Source organism: Sus scrofa, chromosome 1, assembly GCF_054392235.1.
Source record: "Sus scrofa isolate SSC_HxYL_T2T_F1_AM1 chromosome 1, Sscrofa_HxYL_maternal_Yorkshire_Landrace_v2.0, whole genome shotgun sequence".
Classification (NCBI taxonomy): domain Eukaryota; kingdom Metazoa; phylum Chordata; class Mammalia; order Artiodactyla; family Suidae; genus Sus; species Sus scrofa.
The window spans coordinates 66,430,987-66,447,725 of NC_139383.1; the positions used below are offsets into that span (position 1 = coordinate 66,430,987).

Below are 16,739 nucleotides of genomic sequence, written 5' to 3' on the forward strand. Positions count from 1 at the left end.
AGGCCAAAGAGTTTTTTTTTTTCCAATATTGATTATCTTAGAACAGAAGAGTAAACCCTGCTCAAACATTTTTTTGTTTTGTTTTGTTTTGTTTTTTGTCTTTTTTTTTCTAGGGCCGCACCTGCAGCATATGGAGGTTCCCACGCTAGAGGTCTAATCAGAGCTGTTGCTGCCAGCCTACACCAGAGCCACAGCAACGCCAGATGCAAGCCTAGTCTGCGACCTACACCACAGCTCAGGGCAACGACGGATCCTTAACCCACCGCCTGCTCAAACATTTTTAAAGGAGATTAGAAAACCAGGAAAGAAAAACTGATTTGCTGATTTTTTTTTTTTTCTTTTAAGGCTGCACTTGCAGCACAAGGAGGTTCCCAGGCTAGGGGTCAAATCGAAGCTGTAGCTGCCAGCCTACACCACAGCCACAGCAACTCAGAATCCGAGTTGCATCTGCAAACTACACCACAGCTCACGGCAACACCGGTTCCCCAACCCACTGAGCGAGGCCAGGGATCGAAACGGCATCCTCATGGATACTAATTGGATTCATTTCTACTGCGCCACAAAGCTGATGTTTTAATGAAGATATCTCTCGTTATAACCTAACATGAGGCTGCCTGGTCCCTAGCAGAAAGAAATATTAGTACATATGTGAGAAACTGCAAACTATGGTGAACTTTTTTTTGTTTGTTTTCCTTTTTCTGCTGCCCCAAAGCATATGGTGTTCCCAGGCCAGGGATCAGATCCAAGCGGTGGTTGGGACCTAAGCTGCAGCTGTGGCAACACGGGATCCTTAACCCACTGTGCTGGCTGGGGATTAAACCTGCGTCCTAGTGCTCCCAAGAGGCCGCTGATCCTGTTGGGCCACAGCAGGAACTCCAGAATGACTCTTAGCACGTGGCCTTCTCAACCAAGAGAACCCTTTCTCCATATCATGCTACAACCCCACCATCTTTTGTTTGTGCTCTTAGAGGTGTGAGAGCATATAATATGCTTCTGTAATTTCACCATGTTTCACCGGCATTAGTCTCTCCAAACAGAAGCCATCACTACATCTAAAACTAGGGGGCGGGGGAAAAAAGAAAGGAGAGAGGACCACACCAATCAAGTTGTAATCAGATCCTTTAACAGAAGATCTTGCGTAAGTCATTTTATTAAAGCTTCCCATCTCTCCCATTTACCAAAAGCCAAATTAAAAATTTAAATATTATGGACAAGCTGAAAGCTAATTTGAATTCCCTGTTCTAATGCCTACATTTTGGGTGAAACTGTTAGGACTAGTTTGACAGCAGTGTCCCGCCCACTTCCCTAGAGGGCTGAAGAGACTTAAGACTTTCATTAGTGTCCACAAGGGGGCAGTATGCCACACAGAAGAAACTACAGTGTCTTCCCAAAACTTGCTTTCTTTCCAGTAATTTGACCCTGTCTCTTCACTTTTGAGGAGACCAGCATTAGACCTAACTTGAGCAATCTATGGAACAAAGGGGATTAGAAACCTGTCTCCTTCATCTTCAATAATAGCTTTATAATGCAAATGGGACATAATTGTATGGATTTCAAGTGCAAGCAAAACCACTTTATAGATGAGTGTACTTACTTGAACAGACCTAAATCAGAACTTCAGAATTATGTGATGTTATATAATGACAGCTTTCCACTGTCTTTGTTTTACAGAAAATCATACCTGAAGTTAAAGTTTCAGACCAAAATAATCATACCTGAACACTCTAGATAATTGAGTCAACTGAGTCAAACAATTAATTCCAACTCTTCTACTTCTACAAGTATAAACACAACCTTAGAGCTCATTGATGGTCAGAATTTAACAAGTTCTCACGGAAAGCTCATGCCTGTAATATTTTCCTACATATTTTGGCCAGTTCCCTATGCTGGCCCTTGGTTTCCACAGTTACACATTTTCTTAAGGGTTTAGGGGACCAAGGAGAGAGGAAGGGAGGGGAGAGGAAGGAGGGGGATCTTTTCTCCACTGAGATTTAGAACTCTCAGAAAAGTCTGTTCAGGATTTCCCCAGAGCAAGAAATTGGCTAAAGCTTTTAAAACCGTATGAAACAGAGAAAGGAAGAGGCCAAAGGAAATTGGAGGAATTCAGAAATCTTTTCTGAGAATTTACTAGATGTTTGTATTTCAATCAAGACCTGACCACCCACTTTCACTGTTTTTTTCTCAAATTAACCCTTGAGAAGACACAAATGAGAAAGAGTAGCTAACCCCAAAAAGTTGGGTTTTTTTAAATAATAGAGAAGAATCTACATATGACCTAAGCAACTTCCCAAGCACCTTGGCATTAACTGTGGTCCGCAAAATTAAGAATCCAGGAGTTCCCATCATGGCTCAGGGGTTAATGAATCCAACTAGGAATCATGAGGTTTCGGGTTTGATCCCTGGCCTCGCTCAGTGGGTTAAGGATCTGGCGTTGCCATGAGCTGTGGTGTAGGTCGCAGATGCAGCTCGGATCCCACGTTGCTGTGGCTCTGGCGTAGGTCGGCAGCTACAGCTCCCATTAGACCCCTAGCCTGGAAACCTCCATATGCTGCGGGTGCAGCCCTAGAAAAGATAAAAAAAAAAATTACGATCCCCCCCCTAGCTCTGGGGTACCACCTCCCAACTCTTCCTCCCACTGCTCCCCACCACACCCTGCCCCCATCACATATTAGTAGGCACCCTCTCATTAAGAAGAAAAGGGGAGCAAAGAGCAGAAGATGAATTTCCACCAGGAAGTAAACACATATAAAACATCACTCACACCCAGAACAAGAAGCAGTGACAGGTGGTACTTGAGAATCTTGGTGAACCAAAGACTTTCTAACCAGAACATAAATTCTGTAAGTCACTACAGAAATCAAAGAGTTAGAGTAAAAATATCAACTAAAATGTAAGGCTCTTGGCTTTTCGGGCAGCTGACAAAGCCACATTAATGGGTCCATCTATCAAAAGAGGCAGCACTTTGAGGGAGGGGTGCCTCAGCCAGAGAAGGCACAGAGGGCTGGAGTTGGGGGGTGGGGAGGGAGGGGGAGTCATGCTGGTCTGCATTTCCCTTGATCGCTGCAAAGCCAGGACTGGAACCTGGCAAGCAGGTGAGATGACTGTCCCCAAGGACCCTTCCCTGAGCTTAAACATGTCACTTTCAGTCATGCATTTTGGTCCACACTGCAATCCCTGCTCTCTTTGAGATGGGAGGGCCAGCAGTTCTCCAAAGGTATTACTGAGGAACAGACCCAGGTCATTCCAGGCAGGGAGTCAGTGACCACTCACACACCGATCAACATCCCTGTCTCTACTCTCTGCCAGGTTCCCTCCTTCCTCCCACCACCTTCACCTCTGTAGTGAGAAGGAAAAGGAAGTGGCACTTCAGGTCAGCCCTGGACTAAAGTGGGCAAGAAGTGAAAGTAACAAGAGAAAAGGGACCAATAGGTCACAAAATCCGAGAGACAAGTTTTCCACTTAGAAAGATAGCTGAATGGATGAAACAGGAAGGTGACAGGGGAAGAACCTTCTGCAATCAGCCCCACACTAAGTTTATCTCTTGGTGGAAGAGATAAAAGCTACTGGATGAGCAATGACCCAGGGGTAACAGTTAATGCCCCCTACCCACCCCACCCCGAAAAAAGTGGCCTCAGCAATTCTTAATTAAATATTTGGAACAAGATAAAGTTTGAAGAAATCAGGGAGAAAGCGTCTCTGATCTATTGGAGTGTATAGAAAGGTGCTAAAACTCCAGAAGATGGATGAAAGAAAAAGAAAACAAAGCCACCTTTGAATGAGTTTGTAAAGCCAGAGGAACCAAGTCCACCTAACCCACAGGATGTCACAGCCAGCACGACACGTGCGGAACTGGGGCGCCTCATTCACACGGTGTGTGGGATTCTGCCGTGTCAGGAAACACAGGCTAGGAATTAGCCAATCAGGGCAAAGGACAGGCTAAGCGTTAGCCAATCAGAGCAAAGTACAGGCTAGCCGTCGACCACTGCGGGTGCACTCAGAAAACAGTAGTATGTTTTACCTCTCTCTGGACCACAGAGAAAGTCGTCATCCAAGGAAAACTGACAGTACTCGGCCAAAGCTTGCATAATTTATTTCACCTGAGACATCTGTCCTGACTTTGTCTTCTGTTCCCTCCTCTGGGCGCCTGATGTAATATTACTTTAATTCAGCAGTTTGTGCTGGTAAAAAGCCCAGTTTACTGAAATCTCTCCCTCACTTTAGTGACCTAGATCGGGGGTCATCCATCTCTAGCCCATGGGCTATGTAGTTTTCATATTTGTAAATGGCTGAGGAAAAAAAAATTAAAAGAATAATATTTTGTACTAAATGAAATTAAAATTTCAGCGTTTTTGCTGCTTTATTGAAACAGTCATGTTTAGTCATGTGTGTATCATCTATGGCTGCTTTTGCACTAAATAAGCAGAGTTAAGTAGTTTCCACAGACACATATACCTCGCAGAGCCTAAAATATACTAGTTGGGCCTCAACTGAAATTGCCGACCCTTCTCTAGACACCTGGAAACTTAATCGTCATAACTTTGACCCCTAAGTCAGTCAGAGTGTAGAACACTTTGGAAAAGGTAAAGGGAGTGTCTGAAAAATGAAAGAGAACTTGGCTTATTCCAATGAGAGGGACAGGCCCTGGACACCCGTCCAGACACCCAGGGGACACTCACCAGTAGAAATGCTCCTCCACCATCTTAGTCACCGCCCTGGAGATGGCTCTTTCATGAGGACCAAGGTTTTTGTTTAAATTCACTCCAAGTTTCTCTTCCAGAAAGTCAATTATGAATTCTGTCCCAGAAACTTTTTCATGATTATATTCAATCCAAGGCATTTTTCCTTGAGCAGAGAGTTTTCCACCAAAATAGTTCTAAGCAAAGTAAATTTTAAAAAGAGAAAAGCAATATTTTATTTAAATTTCACTGTATGATTAACAAAAACAAGCATTCCAAAGGTATATTTGATAGTGACCGCACTATTCAAGTGAATGAACTCAGCATGTAAACTGTTAGGGGAATAAACGGTTACTCTTGGAAAAAAAAAAAAAAAACAAAACTGGATTGTATTGACCCCAAAGCTGATTTTTAAATCCAAATTCATTTTTGGGTCATCTACACAGCCTAAATTGATCAGATCATTACAAATTCTTCCTCACACTTTACACAAGTCAGATACTGTCAGCTAATAGTGTTGGTTCCTGTGGAAGAAACTGGACCCTCAAACATTGCTGCTGGGAATGTAAAACGGCACGACAACTCTGAAACCACGTGACAGTTTCATAAAAGGTTAAGCACACATATGCCACCCAATGTAGCCATTTCGCTTCTAGGTATTTACCCCAGAGAAAAGAAAATACACGTCCATGCAAAGACTTGTACACAAAATGTTCACAGATGCTTTATTTGCAATTGTCAAAAACAGTGGGGGGGAAGCCTGAAATGCCCATCAAGAGGTAAATGAAAAAACAAATTCCAGTATAGCCTTACCATGGAATACTGCTCAGCAATAGAAAGGAATGAACTACTGACACACGCAATGACTTTGGAAGAGAATAATGGGGACTTTAACTGGTCTCGGTCTCTTGGTGTCTTGATATCTCATTGCTATTTCTAAAGAAATGTATTCTGGCCCTAAGGCTGGAAAAGCGAGTTATTGTGGCCACTGCTAGCCATACTGTTTTTGTGCAATTTGGAGTGGATATAGTCCATGCCAGGGTTCACTGCTTGGCAGCTAGAAGTGGGTCCAGATTTTGCCCCTACTCCTTGGGCATGCACTGTTGTGCAGTGAACAACCTACACAACAATACATGGGAACCTAAGGCATTACCCTTGATGTTGAGAAATGTCAAGTCTTAAAAATTTCTATTTGGGAGTTCCCATTGTGGCTCAGTGGTAAAGGGCCCAACTAGCATCCATGAGGATGTGGTTCAATCCCTGGCCCCTCAGTGGGTTAAGGATCTGGCATTGGGAATTCCCGTCGTGGCACAGTGGTTAAAGAATCCGGCTAGGAACCATCAGGTTGCGGGTTCGATCCCTGGCCTCTCTCAGTGGGTTAAGGATCCAGCGTTGCCATGAGCTGTGGTGTAGGTTGCAGACTCGGCTCAGATCCCGCGTTGCTGTGGCTCTGGTGTAGGCTGGTGGCTACAGCTCCGATTGGACACCTAGCCTGGGAACCTCCATAAGCCGCGGGAGCAGCCCTAGAAAAGGCAAAAAGACAAAAAAAAAAAAAAAAAAAAAAAAAAAAAAAAGAGAGAGAGCGATCTGAAATTGCCCTGAGCTGTGGTGTAGTTCACAGATCAGGCTCAGATATAGTGTTGCTATAGCTGTGACATAAGCTGGCAGCTACAGCTCCAATTCAACCCCTGGCCTAGGAACTTCCATAGGCCACAAGTGTGGCCCTAAAAAGAAAAAAGAAAAAAAGTTGCTAGTACAGCTGACATTTTTGTAAGGTGTACACTAAAGATGTAAATTTATCATATAACATAGCATCTGTTTCAGCTTGCTGTCGATACCACCCATATCCTGCCATGTCCCCTTCTAGACTCTTGTCATTCACAGATGGATTCTATCCTGCACACGGACATCAGAGGGAACTGTCTGCAAAGCAAATAAGATGGAAGACCTCTGCTGCTCAAAATCACACAACAGTTTAAAGAGTCTAATCTAACGCTTTCACATGGCGGGCTAAGCCTATACCATCTAGCCGCCCACATGCCCAGCCTTCCAGCCACCAGTTCCTCTGGTCTCCTGGATTCCAGCTGCCCACACCCAACAAAGTCAGAGTCTTGCCATATTTCTGACTTTGTACACTCTTAACCTTGTACAGGAATCCTTTTCCCCATCTTCTGCAAAGACTTCTCCATCCTAAATAATTAAGTTCAAAATTCACCTTGTTGAACCATTTCTTTCAGGTACAACCATTATCTGCCTTTCTTCCACACTTCCACTGTACAGTGGATATTCCCCTCCTTATAGAATTACTGTTTAGGAGTTCCCTGGTGGCCTTGCGGTTAAGGATTCAGCATTGCCACTGCTGTGGCTCAGGTTCCATCCCAAGCCCAGGAACTTGCACATGCCACAGGTGCAGCCAAAAAGAGAGAGAGAAAATTACTATTTATACATCTGCCTTTCCTCCAGACCATCCCTTTCCTGAGTACTTGGTACATTTTTATCTAGAACATTTTTTTAATCAGAATAGTAAAAATAAGTGATCAACTTATGGAAATGAAAGCTCTTATGGGCTTTCATCATCAAAACCTTTATTTTGCTTACTAGATAAAAAGCAGGAGACATTATTTTACACTGTGATTATATCTAAAAATTAGATAAATTGAAAAAATATTTTTAAAAAGAAACACAAAAATGTCCAAGTCATTGGCAAGACTATGTATGATATGCAGGTGATCTTTTTCCAAGAATTTCAATCTTTCTGAATGAGGTTATATTACTTTCATATATATATAGTCTTTTTGTCTTTTTAGGGCCACATCCGTGGCATATGGAAGTTACCAGGCTAGGGGTCTAATCGAGCTGTAGCTGCCAGCCTATGCCACAGCCACAGCAACGCCAGATTCAAGCAGCGTCTGCGACCTATACCACAGCTCACAGCAAGGCCAGATGCTTAACCCACTGAGGGAGGCCAGGGATCGAACCCGAAACCTTATGGTTCCTAGTCGGATTTGTTTCCACTGCTCCATGATAGGAACTTCTATACATTTTAAATATTACTTAATTTTCCTTAACTTCCTTAAACAGATTTTTTATTTTTTTCTCAAAGAATTTTATTACATTTATAGTTGTACAACAATCATCACAACAAAATTTTATAGCATTTCCATCCCAAACCCTCAGTGCATCCCCCCACCCCCCCCACTCTGTCTCTTTTGGAAACCATAAGTTTTTCAAAGTCTGTGAGTCAGTAACTGTTCTGCAAAGTTCACTGTGTCCTTTTTTTTAGATTCCACATGTGATAGCATTTGAGGTTGGAACTTCCTTAAAAGTATTAAAGAACTCCTGGTCTATTTTTATTTGGGCACTTGGACTCTAACTGGCTCAATGGGGGTACTTCCTGCAAGTAATTTTGAGGAGAAAGATGAAGCAGTAAATCCTTTTCATCTTTTCCAAACTGATGTTCCTGCCTGCAAGTCTATCCTAGCTGAAATTAACATATCTACACTTACATTACATTATTAGTACAGCCAAGAAAGCCATAGGCTTTGGGTTTTAAAATATGGCTCCATCATTTAGTCACAGTGTGAGGTTGGACCTCCCTGAGTCTCCCTTAATCTTCCCTGGGCCTTAGTTCGTTCATCTATATAAAAAGAAATCCCAGAGTCTTGGAAGTCTGACTTGCACACGGGCCACGGTGCCCCCAGCTTTTCAGCTAAATTTATATCCATTACATTCACTGCATCTCTGGAGACCATCTTGAAAAGTTTCCCACTGGGTAAATTTGAGGTAGTTTGAGCTATTTTTATACATTATAACATGTTGAAAAAAAATTTTGTGCATCCATTATTATGAATAAGAAATACAAATATTAGTGAGTTCCCATTGTGGCACAGCAGAAATGAATCCAACTGCTATCCATGAGGATGCAGGTTCAATCCCTGGCTTCACTCCGTGGGTCAGGGATCAGGCATGGCCGTGAGCTGTGGTGTAGGTCGCAGACACAACTTGGATCCCCCAGGCTCTGGCTGTAATTCGACCCCTAGCCTGTGAACCTCCATATGCCATGGGCGCAGCCCTAAAAACCAAAAAAAAAAAAAAAGAAAATAAAAGAAAAGAAAGAAAGAAATACAAATATTTATCTCTTCCCCTGGCTCCCAGCACAGAGCTTCTAAAACCCTCATAAGTTCCTGGGTGGTAAGAGCACTAGGAACAGCTTCTGTTCTATTGAGGGCTCTGGGTGGGGCCCTGGGTGAGCTGGTCACCAGGAAGACAAGCCACAATTAGCAGCTTAGAATTTTCAACCCCACCCCTCACCCTCCAGAGCAGAGAATGAGATTGGACATGGGATTGCCCACATGAGGAAACCTCCACAAAGTCCCCAAAGTGCAGGGTCTGGAGCGCTCCCAGGTTGGTGAGCACATCTACCCTGGGAGGGTGACACACTCCGACTCTACAGGGACAGAGGCTCCTGTGCTCAGGACCCTCCCAGACCTTGCCCTCTGTAACTCCATCTGGCTGTTCATCTGTATCCTTTACCATAGCCCGTAATAAACTAGTAAATAGAAGTAAGTGTTTCCCTGAGTTCTGTGAGCTGTCCCAGCAAATTAATCGAAGCTGAGGAGGGATCATTAGAACCTCTGATCTAGAGCCAGGTGGTCAGAAGGACGGGTGGGCTTGCAACTGGCCTCTGAAGTGGGGAGAAGGGAGAGCAGTCTTGTGGGACTAAGCCCTTAGCCCATGGGATCTGACGCTATCTCTGTGCAGAGAGGGTGTCAGAAGTGAATTAAATGCTGGGACCTCCAGCTGGTGTTAAAGAGAATTGCTTGGTGTGGGGAAAAGCCTCCACACGTTTCACCAGATGTGTCAGAAATGAAGCCTTTTGTGTGAGTAGCAAGGAGACTCAGGCAGAGTAACACACCCCAGGGAAGAACTGGGTTTCTCCTACCCAGGAAGGAAAAACCTGAGTACTTTCCTGGACAACTATGCACTGTGGTTTTGTAGAAGAATGTGCTTCCTTTTTCGGAGATGCATACTGAAGTACTGAGGAGTAAAGTGTTATGATCCCTACAGCTTGTATTCAAATGTTTTATTAAAAAAAAAAAAAAACTGTTCATAGGGAATTCCCTGGTAGCCTAGCGATTAAAGATCTGGCATTGTGGCCCAGGTTCCATCCCTGGACTGGGAGCTGATGTATGTTTCAAGAGCGGCCAAAAAAAAAATTGTTAATAAATGTATATATACAGAGAAATATATAGCAGAAATTATCACGGCCCTATAAATTAACTATACATCAACAAAACTTTTTAAAAGAGAGAGAGAAAAAAATAAAGGAAGGCAACATGTTCACAGTTGGTGAATCTAGATTAGGGCGTATGGATGGTCACTATACTATTCTTTTTACTTGTGTGTAGCTTAGAAAATCCCAAAACCAAAAGATCATGGGGGTGGGAGTGTTCAGACAAAATCGGCAAATAAAGAGAACATCAGAAGTTGCGGCTAAGAGCCAGAGCAGAGCATCCCAAAGGAGCCATTTTCCTTCTTTTTTGTGGAGTTCCCCTTGTGGCTCAGCAGTAACGAACCTGGCTAGTATCCATGAGGATGCGGGTTTGATCCCCAGCCTTGCTCAGAGGGTTAAGGATCCAGGTTGCTGTGAACTGTGGTGCAGGTGGCAGACGAGGCTTGGATCCTGCGTTGCTATGGCTGTGTCATAGGGCAGCAGCTACAGATCCGATTAGACCCCTAGCCTGGGAACTTCCATATACCACGGGTATGGCCCTAAAAACACACAAAAAATAAAAAATAAAAATAAAACATGAAAAGAATGACTGTGTTAAATACACACTTCTACTATAACCAGCTATGGCAAATGATGTAGGTATCTTCATGTATGTCTAAAGACAAGTATGGAAAGATGTCAGAAATATTAGTGATGATCATTCCAGCTAGTGAGAGGTCAGGCGATTTTCATTTTCCACTTCCACTTTTTTGCATTTGAAATTCTTATAAGGACCATAGGTCATCTATATATAATCAGAAAAAAAAAAAAGATAAAGCTATTTTTGTTTTAAAAAAAAAAATCAGCCATATTGGCAGGACCTCCTTGCACATTCTGTTTGCAAGCTTCCCACGAATCTATAATTATTACTAAATGAAAAGTTTTTTAAATTAACCTACCAATATTTATATCCTGATTTTAAAAAGATAATAACTGTAACCAGTACATCAGGCTTTTTAAGAAAACCCTTGTGAGTTCCTACTAATGGTCATCAAATATTTATTCCAGTCTCATTTCAGTTAAAAAATAAAAGAGCTTCAACTACAAAGTCATGCTCTTAGGAACATGGCATTTTAATCTTTTTTTAAAAGGCACAGGGCAGAGAAAGGGCAGAGTGTAGAGCTCCCCAGGTCTATGACAAAACAGCTCTTTACTGATCCTCCAAGCAATTAAGGCCCCAGGCCCCGCCTGCATCAGGATAAACCCTTGCTGACAGCACCTGGGTCTGGAGGCAACCTGCCCCTCCCCCTGTGCCCCTGCAAGCACAGAGCATCCCTTTCTAAACCTTAGAACCATCTTCCTTTGCCTAAGTGTCCATGGCCTCCCTACTGAACAGCCCTTCATATTTTCCACAGAGACCTCACAGAAGGAAAAAACACTCCTATATCATTCCCTTTTTAAAAGAATAAACTTAACAAGAAATAATTATTTGGGGGAGTTCCCCAGTGGTCTAGTGGTTAGGACTCGGTGCTTTCACTGTTGCTGCCTGGGTTCAGTCCCTGGCCTGGGAACTGAGATCCCATATCAAGCCACTGTATGCTACAGCCAAAAATAAAAAAGAAATAATAAATTTGGAAGGGTAAGAGCAGTCCCCTTCTCAAAGGCCTCTTCAGGCTTCATAGCGAGGTATGCGTCCAACTGCTCCAGTTACAATAACTAAAATCTGAAATGTGAAGAAAGGTGGTTGGGCTGCTGGTAGAGACAGGGCTGGGGGGAGAGGGGGATGGAATCAGGGCTTGATGACTTGAAGCAAGCAAGAAAGGAAATAGCAGCACAGCCAGGCAGCCCCTAACTGCCCCTGATTGTCATGACAAAACATGGGGTCTGGAGAAGGAGTAATGATAGAACAGAAGCAGCCCCTGGGGAGCTGTGTTTTCCTTCAGTGTGAGTCCCTCAGTGATACACAGTTTCAAAAGCTGACTGCCAACGCCCAGCTGCACAAGGATCTTTCCAATTTGATCCAATGCATTTCGATGATTTAAGCCTCGTCTGGTCTTTTGCTATTTTCTCCTCCGATGCTGGCTTGGAAAGTCCTGAATAATCTTCTCCCTGCTTCTGTCTCCAGACTCACCCCTTGCATTCCAGTTCTCAGTCATAAAGACCCTCTTTCTGTCCCCCAAACACCCCATGCCTTCCCAGATCCCCAACACAAGGCCCAAGTTCAGTGCCATACTCCCAGAGGACCATTTACCAAGCTGAGCATGTCAGTCATCTGTCCACAAACTGCCTGAGGGAGTCCATTGCTGCTCCCATGCCTTCTTCTGTAAAGAAACCGGCCCAGAAAGATTTGGCCTTGAGGAGGCAGGGGCTGGAAGTGTAATGGGTTATCAGAAAGCCCCTCCAACCTCCAGCTGCTCTGTTTCTTGTAAAGAAGACCAGCTCCTCCCAAGCTGCTACTATGTGAGAACTTAAAGTGACCAGTGAGAGCCACCAGATATGGAGAGATCTAGGGAACATCTCCTTACTTCTTTTAAGTTCCTTTGAAGGCATATGTTCTGTGGCCTAAGCTTCAGCTCTCGCCCAGTACAAATTCCTGGGCAGGGAAGCTGACATCCCTGGTAAAAGGAGACCTCAAACCAAAATAACAAGACCCCTGCAGGGTACAATTACTGTAAGAGAAGGGCAACAGACTGGATATATACAAAAGGAGGCAGAATGATTAGGATAAACAAAAAAAAAAAAGTTAATTAGCATGAGAAATATCTTTCAAGGAATAAAGGAAGAGATTGTAATACAAACCAAAGGGAAATATTAAGAAGAAAAATACAAGTTGTACTTCATGGATGAGATAAATAGTATGACGGCTATATGAAGAGAACAGAGGGATCAAGAGAAGCTCAGAGAAACGAATCATCCTAAAAGGAAGAAGAAAAACAAAATGGAGGCGCAGGTTCAGATACGCAGAAATCCCAGGATCCAGATAATCAAGAACAGGAAAGAAGAAGGGGACACACAAAAAAAAGAAAAAGAAATCTTTGAAGAAAATTGATAACTTCTCAGAATTAAAACGAGCTGAGGAGTTCCCATTGTGGCTCAGTGGATTAAGAGCCCAACTGGTATCTATAAGTATGCAGGTTCGATCCCTGGCCTCTCTCAGTGGGTTAGGGATCTGGCATTACCGCAGGCTGTGGCACAGGTGACCAGTGCAGCTCAGATCTGGCATTGCTGTGGCTGTGGTATATGCTGGTGGCTGCAGCCCCACTTAGACCCCTGGCCCAGGAACTCCTATATGCTGCAAGTGCGGCCCTAAAAAAAAGAAAAAAGAAAGAGCTTAAAGACTTCAAATGAAAAGAATTTATAAAGGCTCAAAGAAGATACATAAAGACTCACACCAAATATAAATCACAGTATGATTATATTTAAGAATACTCAGATTACTAGTTCCCACTGTGGTTTAGCAGTAATGAACCCAACTAGTAACTATGAGGATGCAGGTTTGATTCCTGGCCTTGTTTAGTGGGTTAAGTATTTGGCATTGCTGTGAGCTGTGGTGTAGGTCACAGATGAGACTCGGATCTTGTACTGCTGTGGCTATAGCATAGGTTGGCAGCTGCAGCTCTGATTTGACCCCTAGCCTGGGAACTTCCATATGCTGCATAAATGCAAATCCTACAAGCTCCCAGAGAGAAAGAAAAAAGAAATAAGATTAACATCAGATTTTTCAATAACAACACTGATGTAAAAAAGACAATAGAATACTATTTTTAAAGAACTGAAGGAAAAGCACTTTGGGCACAGTGGTGTAATAGAGATGCTCTCAGGCATCCCAAGCCACTGAAGGTTGGCCACATAAAGGCTCACTCTGAAAATATTCATCAAGGAAGTACCCAAAGAAAAAGATAAACAAATCCTGTAGGATATGATATAAGGAGAATAAGCCTAGTCAAATAACTTAGTAAGGTTTCTGGCTTTAAAAAGGACTGTAAAGAGAAAGGATTTCCAAAATTCCAGAATTAAAAGATTAGACAATAGCAACACACCTGGGATGAGTCCTGGGAAGAAGAGAACCAAGGTTCACTGAACCTACTAGCGGACTTGTATTATTACAGGGCAAACACAGATTTTGACACAAATAAAAAATGAGTAGGGATTAAACACAAATTCAGATCTTAAGAGCAACCACCATAACATCAAAAAGAGAATTTGTTTTAAGTGACAAGAAAAAAATTGTTATCTATCTATTAGAAAGCAGGAAGTGAAAAAAAATTAAAAACGTAGTAAGGAGGATTTCCCGTCGTGGCGCAGTGGTTAACGAATCCGACTAGGAACCATGAGGTTGCGGGTTCGGTCCCTGCCTTTGCTCAGTGGGTTAAGGATCCGACGTTGCCGTGAGCTGTGGTGTAGGTCGCAGATGCGGCTCGGATCCCGAGTTGCTGTGGCTCTGGCGTAGGCCGGTGGCTGCAGCTCCGATTCAACCCCTAGCCTGGGGATCTCCATATGCCGCAGGAGCGGCCCAAAAAATGGCAAAAAGCCAAAAAAAAAAAAAAAAACGTAGTGAGGAAAAAATATTCAATAAGATATTAGAAATATTAGAAATAGGTCCTAATAAAATAATAATCATAAGTGAAAATGAATTAATCTCACCAATTAAGGACTCTCAGATTGGCTCTAAGTAAGACATTGCCTACAAGAGGCAAAAAAAAAAAAAAAAGAGAGAGAGAAAGAGGGTGGAGAAAGATATCTCAAGCAAATATGAATCAAAAGGAAGCTAGAGAATCAATCTGACTATCTGATAATATATAATTCAAGATTTTAAAATATCATAAGGGACAGAGAGGAGTGTTATATACCAGAAAAAGAAATAAAACAGTAAGAAACATGATCTTTCATATTATACAGACCTAAGAATATAACACTGAATATATACATACTCTAACATAAAGCAAGAACTGACAGAATAAGAGACAAATCAACAAATACACTTGAATATTTTCACCCACTGCTTCCAGAAACTGCTAGGAGATGCAGACAAAATAATAAGCAGAGATATAACGGGTCCAAATTATACACTAAACATGCTCAAACAAGTAGACACCGAGAGAGCTCTACTCCAAAACAGAAAATAGGTATTGATTTTCAACATTTATAATAAGTAGCCACACAGCAGGCTGACGTGTCAGTAGATTCCAAGGAATTAACATCAAAAAGACTACTTGCTTTGACCATAAAATTAAAAAAAAAAAAAAAAAACAGTAACAAAAATCAAAGATTTTTTTTTTTACTGCCTATGACTAGAACTTAGGTTAAAAAAAAAAAAGCATGAGGGAATTTTTACAAAATAGAATTAAATGACAATGAAAACCAACCTGTCAAATTTGTAAGAAACAGCTCAAGCCTTACTCTTGCCTTTTCTAGGGCTGCTCCTGTGGCATGTGGAGGTTCCCAGGCTAGGAGTCTAATCAGAGCTGTAGCTGCCAACCTACACCACAGCCACAGCAACTCGAGATCCAGCCGAGTCTGGGACCTACACCACAGCTCATGGCAACGTCAGATCCTTAACCCACTGAGCAAGGCCAGGGATCAAACCTGCAACCTTATGGTTCCTAGTTGGATTTGTTAACCACTGAGCCACGACGGGAACTCCAAAATGTGTATTTTAAATGCATTTTTCTGTTCTCTCTCAAAGGCTGAAATGAGCAAGTACTTCCCTGTAAGTCAAACAGAACACAAAGCACTAAGAAAAAACTCTCACAAAATTTACAAACATCTTCCTGGTGACCTGTTGGGAGTTCTCCCCCCAGGATTCATGAGCCATAAATATAATGCTTCCAATAAACAGAAACCTAAAGGAAAGAACCTAAAGGAACTCACCTTTATTTAACAGCTGCCCACAAGGCCTATCCAAACTATGAACCAAAGGATATTCCACATCAAGAAAAAAACCACATGGCCCTGAATCCTTCTGATCACCCACTAAATTGGATGTCAAAATCAAAAGAGGAGTTCCCGTTATGGCGCAGTGGTTAACAAATCCGACTAGGAACCATGAGGTTGCGGGTTCGGTCCCTGCCCTTGCTCAGTGGGTTAAGGATCCGACGTTGCCGTGAGCTGTGGTGTAGGTTGCAGATGCGGCTCGGATCCCACGTTGCTGTGGCTCTGGCATAGGCTATGGCTCTGATTAGACCCCTAGCCTGGGAATCTCCATATGCCGCGGGAGCAGCCTAAGAAATAGCAAAAAGACAAAAAAAAAAAAAAAAAAATCAAAAGACCCTGGAACCAAGTCTCCTAAGTATCTGCTAAGGACTGGGCACCGCTACTCTCATAGCCACGCCCTCTAGCACCAGGAGTGAGCTCCTCCCAGTGTGTGAGATTAAGTACCTAGCCCCCGTGAGCCAACATTGCTGCCACAAGGATAAAACATATTCTCACAAAAGCTGCTAAAAAGCAAAAAAACAAACAAACAAAAAAAAGTACCTGATAGGGTAAGTCAGCCATCCTTAAATAAGTTTCCATTTTCAAGCAGAACGGAGATAAACTGGGGACACCATTGTTAGGTCTTGCAAACTGATGCAAAATAATAGCATCTTTGGAGTCAATCTCCTGCTGTTTCCTGTTAAAACCAAAACAGAAATAATAATAATAATAACAATACACGTGTTAGACATTCAGTTCCCTTAGTTCCCCAGAGGTCCCAGCTGGGCTGTGGCTTCTCAGTGAGCAAAACAGATCTGTTTGTCACAGGGGCTAACCTTACCCAGGAGCATTCAGGAAGGAAAAGCCTGGTCAGAACACAAGAGAACCTTACAAACCCTGATGTTCCCATGACTATAAGGCTCCAAGAGAATCTCTCT

General features: G+C 42.8%; 1 protein-coding gene across 3 annotated transcripts in view; it reads right to left on the reverse strand.

Moving 5' to 3' along the window:
* FAXC (failed axon connections homolog, metaxin like GST domain containing) overlaps window positions 1–16,739 on the reverse strand; it is a 79,703-nt gene that overhangs the window by 56,369 nt on the left and 6,595 nt on the right. For all 3 annotated transcript variants that reach the window (XM_021090292.2, XM_021090285.2, XM_021090274.2), the window contains 2 exons: window positions 16,363–16,498; window positions 4,677–4,873 (listed from right to left, as the gene is read on the reverse strand). In XM_021090292.2, the coding sequence (XP_020945951.1) occupies window positions 4,677–4,873; window positions 16,363–16,498 (333 nt within the window). The remainder of the gene's footprint in view (window positions 1–4,676; window positions 4,874–16,362; window positions 16,499–16,739) is intronic.